Genomic DNA, 18,558 nt, shown 5'->3' with positions numbered 1-18,558 from the left:
CAAACTCTCTTTCGGCATGTACATGACTCGCTGACCGAGTCAGCCCTAACCACCAAGCCACTGGAGACCACCACACCTCAACACTGGGGGCCACCTCTCAGCATCAGAGAGGAGGAAAAAGAGTAATTGAGGTCCTCTGGATCAGTGTGTGACCTGCCTGCAGACCACCTCACCCAACCCCTTTTATGTCTGTATGCCATTTGTTTGTCTTTTGTCCCACAGCTATGTCAGCCCACAATAGTGTTTCTGTCTTTTATGTCTTTTTGTTTTCTTCATTTTTCTCCAATCCTCTCACATATACCCGAGATGGGTCTGCATCCCACAAAAACATAGCATCCCTCCTCTCCTATCTTCTCCAGCAAAATACTCTTAATGGATTCCTTTTGTGTTTTCCCTCCTCTTCTCTCTTTCTATCATTTCCAGCTTTCCTAACTTCCTCCTTGACAACCTTAAAAAGACCAGTCAGGGGTGTCTACATCAGGACACCCTTACATTTCCATAAATAAACCTTATAGCTGTTTTAATTTACTGCTGCCAGACTGCACTCAGGACTGCTGTCCTCAGAATTCCACAGAAAGCAGGCACAGGCTTATATCCACTTCCATATAATGAAAATATGCCAAAAACAGTCATGCAAATATAAATATGTGTCTTCTTCTGCATTTAACCAAAAAAGTTGGCATCTATTTTATGCATTTACATGTATGAAATTTTACCAAACAATTTTATGAAATTACAAGCTGCCATCAGTGTTGTGGGCATTTCCATTCAGTGCTATGATGTTCCATAATCAGTACTGTTCATTCATGCTCAGTCGATTTACACAATGGCTCAGCACAGCTATGCACTTTAAATACACATATAATCTTTTAATTAATTTCTTCCCACATTTCTTTAGATGCTAAATCAGCATCCCAGGTATCTCATCCTGTCAGAACCCCACAAAAAAGAGATGCACCGTACCAAGTCATATGTTCTGGCATAGTTCAATGGTATAACCTTTCTTTTTGCTTAATTTATTTTATCTCTTGCTATACTTTTAAATATGTCAGGTATCAAATAGTTTATATCACTTTCTGAATTAGTAATGTATAAGGGATATTTTTCTCAATAGTTTCATACAGCTCTGTGTAGTACTATTGATATTTTTACTGCTGAGATGTACTGACAATGAAGTGAGATGTAGATTTTTTTTCACTGTGGATTATATAAATCACTACCCTCTAAACTTTTCTTCATGAAGTTCTTCTGTAAGCTGTCTCTGTCTTGTAGTTTCAACATTGTTAAATTTGTGAAATAAAAAATATTTCTTAAGCCTTTTAGGATAGATTGAACATTTGGGAACATTTTACTTATTGCTGAACTATTGGGTGCTGTTTAGTTTTGGCATATCAAATCAATAAAATTTAAAAACAACATCATAAAAGGGTAGTGGCTTGTCATGTAATGGACAGAAGGCTGCAGCTGTACTGTCATTACACTGAATGAGCTGAAAGTTGTTTTCTTTCCTTTACAGGAGAAGCTGACAACATCTTTGTCTTACCAGCAATCAAGTCTGAAGCATTTTAAAGAAATAATGTGTCAGCAAGAAATGAAGGTATCAGAAATCACAGTAAGTCTGTTGTATTTAGTTTTTTTTTCTTGCTTTATTTCTTTCTTTTTTTTTTTTAATAATGTTACATTTTTTAGACCCATGCCAGAAGTTTACAGTTGCACATAACATCGGAATTTGCTAAGCTTCACCATTTCCTCCAGGAGAAGGAAGAAAATCTGGTCCAACAGCTGAAGGAGGAAGAAAGAGAAATTCTGAGGGAGATGGAGGAAAACCTGAGAAAAATTGAAGAAGGTATTAATGCCTTTCAGGAATCAATCTCTAATACTCAGTTACAGTTGCAGCAGCAGGATGCACTGATGTTTCTAAAGGTAAGGTTATATTTGTCTGTATAAGATCCTATGAATGTTGTTTTAATACTGTCACCTTTGCAAAATTATCAATTTTGATTCACCTTGTACAGCTGCAGGTCTATATCTGATGGAAACATTGCAAAATAACACAACTCTTTAAAGTACATTGTCACATTTCTGATAGGAAATGCAAATAACAAACCCATGGAGATGGGAGTAGTCTCCTTACCCTGTTTGTTTGTTTGTGTCTTTCGGCTTTTTCCCGGTTAGGGGTCGCCACAGCGGAACTCTGGTCCGCTAATGATTGGTAGTGGATTTTTACGTACCGGGTTACCAGCCCTGACGCACAACCTTCAACGAAGACACGCTTTTTAAAGTGTTTGTTGCAAAACTTGCATTACTTCTTCAGATAAAGTTGTTGATAAGTATATCCCCTTGAATATCTGTGTGAAGCAGAAAATGTCTCCCACGGCATCATGAAAGACTAAACCCACAGTAACTTGCTAACTACATTTAGTGTATAAGCTACAGTTTTATCATGCAGCATCCAGCAACAGCTGAGTTTTATATTTTAGTAAGAAAATTTATCAGGTATGTCTCATAGGTGGATCATTGTACATTGTATACTAATGCATATGACATTTATTAGTGAAACATGTTCCTCTAAAGTTGTGTATTGTCTTTGACTACCCAGAATGCTTTGCTATAGTATTTAAATCATTGCTAATAACTAAGCTTGCACATCATCTGCAGCTTTAACATCAGGTGTAGAATAAGAGATTAAAGTAACTGTAAAACACATGCAAAATCTAACAATACACTTAAGGTTTTACAACATGAAAATTATGAAAAAGACAAAATGTACATTTAGTATGTATGAATGTCATTTTGACTGAATCACACTTCACTGAATCAGGGTGGCTGCGGTGGTACAGCGGTTAGCGTTACCACCTCACAGCAAGAGGTTCTCTGGTTTAATCCTTGGCTAGGGTGCCTTCTGTGTGGAGTCTGCATGTCCTCCTTATGTTCGTGTGGGTTTCCTCTGGGTGCTCCGGTTTCCTCCCAATGACATTCTGTAAGTGGATTGGATACTCTAAATTGGCCCTAGGTGTGAGTGCGTGCATGTGTGTGCCTGCTGTGGAAGGTTGGGCACTGGTCTGGCAACTCAACACCATAAAACTCCACTACCAATAATGAGCAGACAGGTGATCCTCTGTGGTGACCCCTAACTGGGAAAAGCTGAAAGAAGAAGAAAGAGAAGACACTTCACTGAATCACAAACAACTAAACATACTTGAGCAAAAAAAAAAAAATTGATTGAAACTCATTTAATATAATCATATTGACTGAAAAATGGTTTTAAACCAAGCATACCTTAAAAAACGCTTTTTTTGTTTTTGCATGGGAGCAAGCCTGCACCTTCATTTAGGTGGCTTTGCCCAACAACCCTATACCTAAATATACTAATTCCATTGTTGTGCAGCAGTTGATAACACACACACACACACACACACACACACACACACACACACACACACACACACACACACACACACACACTTGCTCAGTAGCTCTTTACCTTACAGTTTTCAGTCAATTGTTATTCAGTATCCTGTGATTTCAGACATACTCTGTACATTGCCTGCCTGCCCATTTTAACCTTTTCTAAATTTTGGGTGGTTGTGCCTATGTACCCATCAACTGTCTCTTTAAAGCTCTTCAGATTCCTCTTGTTTGAATTTGATTTGTTCAGCTATCCCTTAGATTTACCTCATTCATTGTAGGAGTTAGTGCCACCTAGTGGTTATTTACTGTTCTGTTTTAAACTGTAATCCAGTTAAAATATATTTTTCACATTTTGAAGCATCTTTGTTTCATTTGTAGTAATACTACTGATGGTTAAGTTGGAAGTGATTTTGCAGAAAACACTAAAACACCTTAACACATGCATAAAGCTACAGAAATGTCACTGTTCACATTCCCACTGTTGTCATTCATAAGTCTGTGAAAACACCATTAACGAACATGTCTTACTAGTAAGAGAAAGGTTCTGGACATCAGGTGTCAGTCATCTACACAACTGTTCTTTTTGCTAATTTCTGTGTCTTGATTAATTTCTAATTATTTTAGTTAGTTCATGCTTTTTGCAGACTGTCGACAAAGAACTTGAAAAAATGGCAGACTGAAAGCAGTTGTTGTAAAGTACTGATGATTTAGAACTTTCTTATTCAACTGATGCTCAGCCATGCTAATCTCCATGAACTGCACTTTAAAACAGTTGTGTACCTTAAATTTTTGACATAAATATCTGTGGGTGATCAGGATAAGCTGTGCTGCAGTGTGATGGCCTTGTGATTGTGCATGAATGCAGAGCGCTTCTCAGTAATGTTTAAACATGCTAGACATGATGTCCTTTAACTCTGTTGATCTGCAAGTGAGAAGCATATAAAGGGTGCCATAAAAAGTGTCTGATGCTGATATCTTCTGCCATATGTACAACAGACGTACATAGGGGCTACACCCCCCCCCTGATCATAAGTAAGCATGGTACTCCTTAAGCCCTTTAACTCTGTATTGATCTGCAGGTGTGTCAGCCATGTTAAAGTGTGCAGCAACATCTATCTGATGCTGAGCAATCTGCCATATGTGCAGTACAGCTGTAAATGGGGTACACCCACCTTACTCATGTTTGTATGCTATACTTCATTAACTCTGACCTGAAAGTATAGCTATCTATCTAGCTATATAGGTATGTAATACATATATATATATATATATATATATATATATATATATATATATATATATATATATATATATATAATGTATTTATATATGTGTATAATATAAAATCATATATGGTTGTAATTCAAAAGGTGGAATACGTATTTGGTTGAAAAAGTTTTGTCTGTGACAAAAAGGGGGATAATGGACAAATATTGCATGCTGTGTGAATCACATGTGGTTGAATTTAGTTTTATATAGTGTAGGTTAGCAAGAGTGTGCAGGAAAATTGTTTGAATAAAAAATAATTGTGAAGATGTGCAGGTCTGTGCTGTAGCAGTTGTGAATATGCAAGTGTTCATGGTTAAGGGATAGAGTAAGCTTTAGGTGAGTGGATAGGTTTAGTGTTGTGCATGTTTTGTATTATGTGTGTTCTGTGTCCTTTTGTGTGACACTGTTAGGGAAAAGTTATTAATAACACTCCCCCTGTGCCATCTTACTCATATGTGCTACCCTAACAGTAACCCTGCCCCTTCCCCCCTGTCCCAGTTCTTAGCCTTACACATTATGTTACTAAAAACTTTTTCATTAATAGTATCACTAATTAGGTTCCTCCCTACAGTCGATTGGTGTTTTGAAAGACATGCGTGAATGGGAGAGCCTTCGTTGAAGGTTGGGCATTGGGCGGGCACCTCGGCACTGTAAAAGTCTACTGCCAATCATTAGCGGACTGGAGTTCTGCTGTGGCAACCCCTAACTGGGAAAAGCTGAAAGAAGAAAAACAAGTATCACTAATTAGGTGACACTTAAGCTTGGTTTTGTAGCTGAAGGTTTACTGATAGAGGGCTTTTTTCGTGGGAGAGAAGTATTCAGTATTTTGTGATTCTCAAATTTTTTGTTCAACCCTTTGTGATTCTCTCTTTTAAGTTTTCTTTCTTTCATAAAATAATCATATGCATTACCCTGTGGGCCTCAAGGTGAGTGGCAGACCTATACCCCCCTACTTAAGAGCTTCAGAACCTGATGAGGAAGTGTTTGAACAGGTGATAGGTAGATGCCTTCAACGGTTTCAAACTCTCTTTCGGCATGTACAAGACTCTTTGACCGAGTCAGCCCTAACCACCAAGCCACTGGAGACCACCACTCCTCAACACTGGGGGCCACCTCTCAGCATCAGAGAGGAGGAAAAAGAGTAATTGAGGTCCTCTGGATCAGTGCGTGACCTGCCTGCAGACCACCTCACCCAACCCCTTTTATGTCTGTATGCCATTTGTTTGTCTTTTGTCCCACAGCTATGTCAGCCCACAATAGTGTTTCTGTCTTTTATGTCTTTTTGTTTTCTTCATTTTTCTCCAATCCTCTCACATATACCCGAGATGGGTCTGCATCCCACAAAAACATAGCATCCCTCTTCTCCTATCTTCTCCAGCAAAATACTCTTAATGGATTCCTTTTGTGTTTTCTCTCCTCTTCTCTCTTTCTATCATTTCCAGCTTTCCTAACTTCCTCCTTGACAACCTTAAAAAAGGCCAGTCAGGGGTGTCTACATCAGGACACCCTTACTTTTCCATAAATAAACCTTATAACTGTTTTTTAATTTACTGCTGCCAGACTGCACTCAGGACTGCTGTCCTCAGAATTCCACAGAAAGCAGGCACAAGCTTACATCCGCTTCCGTATAATGAAAAGATGCCAAAAACAGTCATGCAAATATAAATATGTGTCTTCTTCTGCATTTAACCAAAAAAGTTGGCATCTATTTTATGCATTTACATGTATGAAATTTTACCAAACAATTTTATGAAATTACAAACTGCCATCAGTGTTGTGGGCACTTCCATTCAGTGCTATGATGTTCTATAATCAGTACTGTTCATTCATGCTCAGTCGATTTACACAATGGCTCAGCACAACTATGCACTTTAAATATACATATAATTTTTTAATTAATTTCTTCCCACGTTTCTTTAGATGCTAAATCAGCATCCCAGGTATCTCATCCTGTCAGGACCCCACAAAAAAGAGATGCTCTGTACCAAGTCATATGTTCTGGCATAGTTCAATGGTATAACCTTTCTTTTTGCTTAATTTATTTTATCTCTTGCTATACTTTTAAATATGTCAGGTATCAAATAGTTTATATCACTTTCTGAATTAGTAATATATAAGGGATATTTTTCTCAATAGTTTCATACAGCTCTGTGTAGTACTATTGATATTTTTACTGCTGAGATGTACTGACAATGAAGTGAGATGTAGATTTTTTTTCACTGTGGATTATATAAATCACTACCCTCTAAACATTTCTGCATGAAGTTCTTCTGTAAGCTGTCTCTGTCTTGTAGGTTCAACATTGTTCAATTTGTGAAATAAAAAAATATTTCTTAAGCCTTTTAGGATAGATTGAAAGTTTGGGAACATTTTACTTATTGCTGAACTATTGGGTGCTGTTTAGTTTTGGCATATCAAATCAATAAAATTTAAAAACAACATCATAAAAGGGTAGTGGCTTGTCATGTAATGGACAGAAGGCTGCAGCTGTACTGTCATTACACTGAATGAGCTGAAAGTTGTTTTCTTTCCTTTACAGGAGAAACTGACAACATCTTTGTCTTACCAGCAATCAAGTCTGAAGCATTTTAAAGAAATAATGTGTCAGCAAGAAATGAAGGTATCAGAAATCACAGTAAGTCTGTTGTATTTAGTTTTTTTTTCTTGCTTTATTTCTTTCTTTTTTTTTTAATAATGTTACATTTTTTAGACCCATGCCAGAAGTTTACAGTTGCACATAACATCGGAATTTGCCAAGCTTCACCATTTCCTCCAGGAGAAGGAAGACAATCTGGTCCAACAGCTGAAGGAGGAAGAAACAGAAATTCTGAGGGAGATGGAGGAAAACCTGAGAAAAATTGAAGAAGGTATTAATGCCTTTCAGGAATCAATCTCTAATACTCAGTTACAGTTGCAGCAGCAGGATGCACTGATTTTTCTAAAGGTAAGGTTATATTTGTTTGTATAAGATCCTATGAATGTTGTTTTAATACTGTCACCTTTGCAAAATTATCAATTTTGATTCACCTTGTACAGCTGCAGGTCTATATCTGATGGAAACATTGCAAAATAACACAACTCTTTAAAGTACATTGCCACATTTCTGATAGGAAATGCAAATAACAAACCCATGGAGATGGGAGTAGTCTCCTTACCCTGCTTGTTTGTTTGTGTCTTTCGGCTTTTTCCCGGTTAGGGGTTGCCACAGCGGAACTCTGGTCCACTAATGATTGGTAGTGGATTTTTACATACCGGGTTACCAGCCCTGACGCACAACCTTCAACAAAGGCACGCCTTTTAAAGTGTTTGTTGCAAAACTTGCATTACTTCTTCAGATAAAGTTGTTGATAAGTATATCCCCTTGAATATCTGTGTGAAGCGGAAAACGTCTCCCACGACATCATGAAAGACTAAAACCACAGTAACTTGCTAATTACATTTAGTGTATAGACTACAGTTTTATCATGCAGCATCCAGCAACAGCTGAGTTTTATATTTTAGTAAGAAAATTTATCAGGTATGTCTCATAGGTGGATCATTGTACATTGTATACTAATGCATATGACATTTATTAGTGAAACATTAATGTAAATAAGTAGCTGTTCCTCTAAAGTTGTGTATTGTCTTTGACTACCCAGAATGCTTTGCTAGAGTATTTAAATCATTGCTAATAACTAAGCTTGCACATCATCTGCAGCTTTAACATCAGGTGTAGAATAAGAGATTAAAGTAACTGTAAAACACATGCAAAATCTAACAATACACTTAAGGTTTTACAACATGAAAATTATGAAAAAGACAAAATGTACATTTAGTATGTATGAATGTCATTTTGACTGAATCACACTTCACTGAATCAGGGCGGCTGCGGTGGTACAGCGGTTAGCGTTGCCACCTCACAGCAAGAGGTTCTCTGCTTTAATCCTTGGCTAGGGTGCCTTCTGTGTGGAGTCTGCATGTCCTCCCTGTGGTTGTGTGGGTTTCCTCTGGGTGCTCCGGTTTCCTCCCAATGACATTCTGTAAGTGGATTGGATACTCTAAATTGGCCCTAGGTGTGAGTGCGTGCATGTGTGTGCCTTCTGTGGAAGGTTGGGCGCCGGGCTGGCAACTCAACATCATAAAACTCCACTACCAATAATGAGCAGACAGGTGATCCTCTGTGGTGACCCCTAAGTGGGAAAAGCTGAAAGAAGAAGAAAGAGAAGACACTTCACTGAATCACAAACGACTAAACATACTTGAGCAAAAAAAAAAATTGATTGAAACTCATTTAATATAATCATATTTGACCGAAAAATGGTTTTAAACCAAGCATACCTTAAAAAACGCCTTTTTTTGTTTTTACATGGGAGCAAGCCTGCACCTTCATTTAGGTGGCTTTGCCCAACAACCCTATACCTAAATATACTAATTCCATTGTTGTGCAGCAGTTGATAACACACACACACACACACACACACACACACACACACACACACACACACACACACTCACACACATAAACAGACTTGCTCAGTAGCTCTTTACCTTACAGTTTTCAGTCAATTGTTATTCAGTATCCTGTGATTTCAGACATACTCTGTACATTGCCTGCCTGCCCATTTTAACCTTTTCTAAATTTTGGGTGGTTGTATGCCTATGTACCCATCAACTGTCTCTTTAAAGCTCTTCAGATTCCTCTTGTTTGAATTTGATTTGTTCAGCTATCCCTTAGATTTACCTCATTCCTTGTAGGAGTTAGTGCCACCTAGTGGTTATTTACTGTTTGTTTTAAATTGTAATCCAGTTAAAATATATTTTTCACATTTTGAAGCTTCTTTGTTTCATTTGTAGTAATACTACTGATGGTTAAGTTGGAAGTGATTTTGCAGAAAATGAAGATTATAGCTTGTGTTTAATTGGTTAGTTACACTTAACTCAGTTTCTAAGAAAACCACGTCATGATAGAAATTGGACAATGACTTACATGTAACAGCAAATTATTCTGGGTAAGCAAAAATAATAAAAATAATAATTCTGTAGCAGAGCATCTTCTCACTTACACTGTGGTTTCAGTTCTAAATCACCATGTGTTCATTTTCTGTGCAACTTATCCCAAATGCAAGATCTAATTGGCAACATGTCTTTCTAGGAAGTAAAACATTTTTTGTTGATACATTTATCATGGAAATACAACAGCCTATACAACTTAAGTAATGAGGCACTCTACACTGAGGTCATAGCAGCGATTTTCAGGGGCTGTTGTTATAATAAAAATGAAATGCAGAAACAATGCACTTGTTTCCACCAGAAACTGTATAATTTGGTATTGTATGTGATAAGCATGTTATGTTCAACTCCAAGGGTTTGTTACACTTGCTTTACTACATGGCTAACATAGACTCTAGTCCTGCTGAGGCTGCTTGTACTGATAAAACATATAAACTGGGAGCTTAATTAGCTTAATTAAAGACTTTGTAGGTTAATATAAAGCCATTTCAATTGTGCTGGTTACACAAAGTGTTTATAGTCTTTGTGAAAATTCTGCATCTGTTAAACCTGTTAACTGCTTAAGTGTTTCTTCTCTGTAATATTTTGTATCTGGCATCTAGCATTCTCTTGCATCATACCAAAAAGGACATGAGTATGACATATGTAAATGAATATCTTACCAGTATCTTAAAAATGCAAAATAGCACCAGAACTCCTGATGGAAATCTACCCTTAATGTATCCTATGGGGGTAAATGCAACAGTGCGTAGTTTGTGATTTTAGGTACTTAATGTTAATATGGTATCTACATTCACATTGATATAAGGTGCCTACATTCCCAGTGAAGTCATCCTGTTCATAGACTTCTTTCATTGGATTGCCATTTATTTTTACATTGGGCAGCACATGATGCAGTTATACACAAATAAAGTCAATACAGAGTTTCAAAACTTGCAAACAGTATAGTTTTCTCTAAATCAGAAACTGAATTTATTAACAGTGCCATGCATATATATATATATATATGTATATATATGAAAACAGAGTCAGAACTGAAACATTATACTAATGCAGTAAAGACAAGAGTAGTGATCTAACAAAAGGCAGCTATTGGTATATATCTATTTTAGGTGAGGTAACATTTCTAAAGCTAAAGGATGGCTTTTCTGTATGTGGAATTTTAACTTAACTGATGTCAGTGAAATAGGTCTTCTCAGGGTTATGTTACCATCATAAATTTCAATAAGTGAAGAACTTCAAGCTAACATTGTAGGAATGAACTTATGATTGTCTGGTCTTTTTATTCTCTTTTTCCTATAAGCTGAATCGATGTAATAATACCCACAAAATATGTTTAATATCAACAAATGGTTCTTGATAAGCTGTTCCCCCGGATTCATGAAGCTCGGCGCAAGGCCGGTGTAAGGCTTGCGCCGGCAGTGCAGTGTATAATCGGCGTAGCAGCGCCACATGCATAGTAATGAGTGCACGCCGCAACCACAAACACGTGCAGAGGGCACGTGCACGAGCCCAAGTAGGATGCGCCCGTAGGCGTGGCTGCCGGCAGGCGAGGAGCAACCTAAAGTGCTGACTGTCACAGGCCGCCTGCAATAGTAACCGCACCAGCCAGTGTCCGTGGATAATGAAACATATGCAGAGTATGCAACATAGTACCCGTTCACACAAAACGGAGAACCAAACATTAACCCACGAAGTCCAAATTGTACCCGTCCAAGGAACAAAGGATATGCATAATACCGTGTCCGTCACGCAATGCACTGTCAGTGGGCATACCCAGTGAAGGTGTACCGCAGCATGTCAGCGTGCCGCACCTACACACAAGTAGCCCCATGGGCATGGTCACCAGCAGTAGTGAGAGTACACAGCCGGGCAGCCGTGTCTATATAACAACCAGAAGGAAACCAGATACCCTAAACACAGACAAACATGTGCATAGCAACATGTACTACACCCAGCAATGTGCCCGTCGCATACACATAGGACGGCGTATGCCGAAGCGTAATATCCAGAAGCAGAACCCATGCATGCAAATGTAATACACAACAGCCCCGTCATAGCACGTAACCCACACCCATGTACGACCGTGCACCCAACCCAGCTAGCAGCCTTGCGCAGCTGCACACCTACACACAGTGGGTATACCTCAAATGTAGTATGAAGTATTGTCCTAGGCAGTGCCACGCGGGCAAATATGTACCCACATGTCAACATCCCACCTCAGGTACTGATATCCAAATGGCTGCGTGTGAATGTGTCAGCAGAATGTGTACATCCCGCATGTGGTATGGACCTGTCGAAACCCCATAGGCATTCACACGCCACGGTGTCCATAACTGTACACATCTGGACAAAGCAGTATGTTCAGCCACCGTACTGATGATTAGCTATGCAGACATGTCAAACACAACACATAGGGTGGAACATCTGCCCACCAAGCAGGACACCCCAACAGGGTGCCACATGCACAGAAGGTGAAGGTGGGACATCACACGTAGAGAATAGTGGTGCTGGATGGCCAAACACCCACGGCCAATGCAAAGGATGGAATAACATGTATATGCCTGGATGAATGGATATGTCATATCATGGGAATAGGCTAAGCTATCCAACATAATAGCCATGCGTACCAGATACAAACTGCCAGTAACACGCAGTAGTAATGCAGGAAGGCATACACGACTGTGGGAATATCACAGGACATATGGCATGTGCCAAGTGTTGACGCATGACACAAATGTCCAGGATGGGGCTCCCTGCAAAGAGGAACATGTGCCAACCCCACCCCCCACAGATGTATCGGCAGTGGAAACACAACCCAAACACACACCAACACCACCATCCATCCCACGATAGCAACGGAGGCCGGTCAAAGACCACCATGATGCGTGCACAAACAGGGACGTGTAACTGCTGCCCTGACAACCCCCCACAGGCCAACGAATAATAGTATGGACATATGCATGTAATGCTGTGAAGGATATGTGGTAGTCCTCAGTATCACAGAGGTAGGTACACAGATACACTGTAATCAACCGTGACATATGTGCACTGTACACAGCATACCTGCAGGTAATACATAGTTCAATCATATGCCACAGAAATATCCACATACGAATGAGGACAGGGGATAGACAAGTGTGAATGGGACAAACTATGAACATAGGTTCATAGGTACATAGGTTCATAGTAGGCTATCCGCCCAAGGGCAGCTATAAGCCTAGCCCATAGTTATGTTGCCTTTGCCACCCCTTCAGTTTGAAGAAAACTATGCCTATTATATTGCTGTACCTCTGCCAAGCAATGACACTGAAGTAATCCCTGGGGTATATCTGCAATCTCCCATCCATTGGTCAAGATTCCCCTCGAACAAGGCCAGCGAGGTGCTCTGCCTCACATATACTGGGATGGTGTTCCACAGCATAGTGAGTGTCTGGGTGATGAATCTGTCCCTCCAGCACATTCTATTAATGACCGTGTCAAGGTTTACGTCACCTGCCCTTGTGGTTCTGAGGGATCTAGATTCTTTAGGTAAAGCATAGTCATCAAATCTGGGTTCGACATGGCCTTGTATGTCAGGCACAGGTCAACTCTGAGCAAGTGGTATGTGAATGAATAGAGCAGGAGTCCTTTCAGTCGGGCAGCATAACACATATTCCTGAGACCCTGCATCTGTTTGTCGATGAACTGTTGGGGCCTTTCCAGCTGCTGCAGGTGTCGGGTCAGATACATTCCGAACGGGGCATTGTACTCAATCATAGGTCTAATGAGTGATGAGTACAAGGGGACGATGACCTCCCCTGATCTAGATGTGAATTCCTGCATGATCAGGTGGGCAATGTAGAAGGTCTACCTAACTACGTTAGCAACGTGTGTGTCGAACGAACGGTTACTGACAACCTGGGTCCCCAGATCCCTGGTAACTCCCTCTGTGCTCAGTGGATTGCCACCTATATGGTAGCTAGGGTAACCTTGTTCTTCCCGAAGGGTATGACTATGCATTTCCCGGCATTTAGCTGTAGGCCATGTCTCTGGCACCAGATATCCATATCTGTGAGGCCCTTCTGAAGGATATCTGTGTCAGATGTGTGTCCGACTATGGCACCCAGTTCGCAGTCATCTGCAAACATTGTCAGCCATAACCCCCCTGTGTTTGCTTGTACTTTGGAAATGTAGATGCTGAAAAAGAGTGGACCCAGGACTGAGCCCCGTGGGACACCACCTGTGACCGGCTGTGAGTCTGACATGGTGCCAGCAACAATGACCGTGTGGGTTCTGTCACTTAGCCAGTTTGCAACCCATCTTGCGATGTATGGGTTTACATTCAAGCCGATGAGTTTATCAATGATACCTGAGGGGGGTATTGTGTCGAAGGCCTTTGCTAGGTCGAGGTAGGCTGTATGGACTGCTTGACCCTCATCAATGGCCTTGGTGACTGTTCCTAAAAAGTCAACCAAGTTTAAAAGGCATGATCTGCCTTTGACCAAGCCAAACTGGGTTGGATCCAAAGTATGCAAGTCCCCTATGTTTTTATCATTGAGTTCCATTATGATCCTTCTCCATGGCTTTGCAGATAAGGCTTGTCAAGCTAATGGGGCGGTAATTACCAGGGCCAGTGGAGGCACCGCCCTTGTGAAGTGGGACTACAGTCGCCTTGCGCCACTACTTGGGTACATTACCTGAGGTGAGGCTAAGATTAAACAGCTGTCCTAACTGTGGGTTTAATTCCTCATTGAGTTCGTGGAGTACACAGCTGGGACACCATCTGGTCCCATGGATGCTGTGTTTACTGCCTTGGAGAGAGCATTTCCCACCTGTGCGTTACAGATGTTCCGGGGGGCCACAATCCTCTGGTACAGATATCTCTCCATGTGGGGGGGAGGGGGGGGAGTTTGCACTGAACCTGTCAGGCAGTATGTTGGCAATGTGTGTAGGTTCAGTAATCTTCACTTCATTCTGAACCCAGTCTGAGCATATCTGGGAGTGTCCTCCCAGGTGTCCAACATAGCTAAAGAAGGCCTTATGATTGTCTGTCGCGTCCTTGGTGATTTATCTGTCGAATTTGCTCTGGATGATTTCATGAGAGCTTGTAGTTCTTCACATATAATGAGCAAGGGTGTCTTACCTTAAAAGGATTCCGCTCTATCTTGTAGTAGCTACCTCCTTTCGTTGTAGAGCTTGTTTATGGCTGGGGTCCACCAGACTGGATGCTTGGCTTTGGTACAAAGAGTCTCAGTTTTGTATGGGATTGCCTGATCCATGCAGTCCTGTAGGTGCTGGTAGAAGGCATATGTAAGTGATTCAGCGGTTTGAGTAATGTTTACCACTGGCTCAGGGGCCATAAAGGAGACCACACTAGTGTTTAGAAGTGTGAAGTCGGCTTTTGAGAAAGGCATATGTATGGTAACCGGCACCACCCACAGCATTGTATGCCAATAGCAGAAGCTATTGTATGTTGTCCAAACACACATGTCCGTACACATGGAACATCATAGCAATAAACCATGCCTGGATGTGGGTGATGCTAGATATACCCACAGCAGACGTGGTGCTCCCTCGGCGTCGACGCCGAGGGACCACACACATAGCCGGCCTTAGGCATAGGCCAACTAGGCAGCCGCCTAGGGCGCCGCTCTACTAGGGGCACATTTCCAGCGTTTATTTGGTGTAGGTAGACCAGGATGGGGGTAGCGGGTGATGTGGTGGGGGCACCATGGAGTCCTTCTGCCTAGGGCACCACTTGACCTAAGGCCACTCTTACAGCAGTACCCACACCCAGACGTGGGTCATTGCTAGTATGCCATACCATCTATGGAAAGAAACCATATATTCCCAGACATAATGGCACAGCATAATGCCTGTCCGCCACCCAAAGCAGACATACGGCACCCGCAGTGGTGCGGACGTACTGCGCGAGATGTCCGTTACCAATGTCGACACTGTCTCGCTATGTGAAATAAAGTCAACATAGCGATTCAATACTAAACAGTGACGGAGAGCCCGATGTCCCCGTTGCTGAGCTGTACAACCTGTTCCGCCATGTTAAATGTGTGTAGCAGAGCGGGACTGCCCCAAACTAAGCAACGGACATGTCTGTGGCTCAGTGAAAGCCGTCACGCAATGTTAAACCCATGTAATATAGCGAGACAGGTTATAAATACCGAGGTTAAGTAATGGAAATAGGTCCGTTCGACCAGACCGTGTGCAATTAATATAACAAGATCTACAATGGGCACGCCGGCCAAACACCGCACACGGTTAGGAATAATGGGGGTATGGTGTCATGACACGGACAAACCGTTACCATGTGACTCGTCTGACATTCGTGACGCCGTCAGGGCAGTTCCGCACACTAGGCAGACAAGACCAAACCCAAAGCACCACAGGAACACCCTGACAATCGAAGGCCTGTATGCGAGGGGATATAAGCCCCTGTGATCTGAATATCCCGCGTCACGACATATGGATCCTGGGCCATGAGCCGGAGGAATAAGGAATGTTCAACATGTAGTACCGCACCTTTCCCAGCAGGAGAATGGATGCCTGTGACGACGGAGTGCGGGTGGGGTATGTAAATTTAGCTAAGTACCATGGGTATGCATATAAATGAGACCCGAACAGCTAACGCAGTAGTGGTCACAGTAACCGCAAACGGAGTGCAGTCCCGTTTGAATTACAACTATAGAACATATAAATGGGAGCGTGTAACGTACGCGCCCATGCCGCAAAGACTGTTACATGTGTAAAGGTGAAAGTGCGTTCCGCACACGTCCGCCAACCGGATCAGAGATATGTTACCGAACAGTCACAACTAACACAGGCCACGTAACCCACACAGACCCAGTAAACATATGTAACCAGAATACGGATATGCATGTACGCCAGAACCCACAATTAGGAAATGCAAGTGCGCGTGTGCGTGTGTGTTCCGCTTCACAGCAGGGAATGTTAAGGCTGTGTCCTCCATGTCAATCATACACGTCTCAAAACTGTCAGCCTCTGAAAGTATGGAATCGGGCAATGCCATGTAAAGTACCGTTAGAAATAGTGAGAAACACACGCTATGTGATAAGACAAACATAGAATGTGGATAGAATAACGTGTGTTAGTAGTATGGATTGACGATGGTTATGCATCTGTAACCCGACCCACTTGTCAGAAGGTGCCCCTGCAAAATAAAATGTGTTCAGTTTGCTCACACTTGTTGACCGGGCTAGGCTAGCTGGATATATGTCCAGTGTCAGCAGAGGCCCGTGGAGAAATGCTCCACACACAATAATAGCACAACATACCAAAGTACTCGTATATGTAACCAAAAAAGAACAACAATAGAAAGTGTCCTGAAAGGACTGGTTACACACAGATCCCAGACGACAGAGAAATATATGGCCAGTGGAAGCACGTCACAATTACGGGATCAGGTCCCTATAGAAGCAAGAAGGTCTCACATGACACACCAGCAAATTGCCAGATAGACACAAGTCAATGTAACACACAGCAAGATTAAGGGCCAACCAGCCGTACACCATGCCAGAACCTGTACAGTGGAAAGGTATGGCATGGTAATTGATGTGTGTACACAGGTAATCCACAGACAGTAACAAAGCAAGGTATGAAACGAGGGGTTCACATGTATATATCTACACAGCAGTCCGACGGCCCGTATATATGACGCATGGACATAGATTTGTCACTTGAAAACAAGATGTAAACAACTACAATTTAGTCCATATCATAGTGATATAGTTATAATACAGTCATATTCACATGTAACATTGTGACTCTCATTTACATTCATATTTATACAAAATATGCATTTAATTGTACTTATTTATTCCATGATTTGGAATCTTAATGCAACAATTATACACATTGATATACAATATCATTATCAACACACTACATTCTAAGGTTTACTCACAACAATTATCAACTATGTTTCAATATACTGGTTGTATTGACCAATACTGTAGTTATATTAACACATTGTTGTTGTATTATTGTTTCCATTAAGTAATGTATGCAACACTGATTTGTATATGTCACTTTATCATCAAGACTTGGAGCACTGTCCACTTAACTATGAGCAAGTTTATTAATTAGTTGACTTTAAACTGACTCTGAAGGAAGTATATAAGGGACGATTATCTAATGCATTTCAGATTCGGACGATGCCCCATGTTAGTGGGTGAAAGAGCTCAGTATCTTTTGACTGTGGAGGTATCGTTTTTGTCATCGTCTGTCTTGGCATGGTTTATGTTCAATAATGTCTTTTATGAAGATGACCAGTACTCAAGGTTTTCTGTATTTCCGCTTACTGGCACATGGATATATATAGGCCTAGTAATACATAATATGGGTAGTCAGACAGACATCCGCTGACAGAACATACAGCAGCAGTCAAAACCACTGGCCAGATGGGCGATTGACAGTCCAACAAGTTCTACACTTTACATATGCACATTGGTGTCCATTGTAGGACTCCAAAAATTGATCCGTTCGCAATATCAACCAGCTGCGCATCGACCCAGAAGAAATGACAGCCATGACTCACGGCACAGCTAGACATATGCACCACCAGCCGTGTTTAAGGTTGATGACAAGTGTCCATGAAACGCTGACATATGAACAGAAATCCCCAGATTGTCGAGTCCATAGAAGTGCGTCCACATCCCAGTCCCGCACATACGAAGGATGTGTAATGTGTACCATCGAGGGTTGCAGCCATGGGATCCTGGGTATGCAGAAATAGGGCTCGGTGTTGTTTGGCAGATAATCCGTTGTCCCGCCTCGCGGGAGGGATGTGGGTATAGCACTATGCCTTACCTCCACTAATGATGCAAAGCATCCACCGGATAATGCTAAAAAGCAGGTGTGAAATGTGTTACC

The 18,558-nt window shown here is 41.3% G+C and overlaps 1 protein-coding gene across 5 annotated transcripts in view; it reads left to right on the top strand.

Moving 5' to 3' along the window:
- LOC122813687 (zinc-binding protein A33-like) overlaps positions 1-18,558 on the top strand; it is a 187,589-nt gene that overhangs the window by 17,144 nt on the left and 151,887 nt on the right. Inside the window, exons 2-3 of one of the 5 annotated variants that reach the window (XM_044086141.1) lie at positions 7,220-7,300; positions 7,391-7,624. In XM_044086141.1, the coding sequence (XP_043942076.1) occupies positions 7,220-7,300; positions 7,391-7,624 (315 nt within the window). Of the gene's footprint in view, positions 1-1,516; positions 1,613-1,689; positions 1,924-7,219; positions 7,316-7,390; positions 7,625-18,558 lie in introns of all 5 variants that reach the window. The other 4 variants (XM_044086139.1, XM_044086140.1, XM_044086142.1 and 1 more) reach the window with 4 other exon arrangements.

Source organism: Protopterus annectens, chromosome 10.part0 (genome assembly GCF_019279795.1).
Source record: "Protopterus annectens isolate FY-2018-M chromosome 10.part0, PAN1.0, whole genome shotgun sequence".
Taxonomy (NCBI): Eukaryota; Metazoa; Chordata; order Ceratodontiformes; family Protopteridae; genus Protopterus; species Protopterus annectens.
This window is presented reverse-complemented; position numbering and strand designations above follow the sequence as displayed.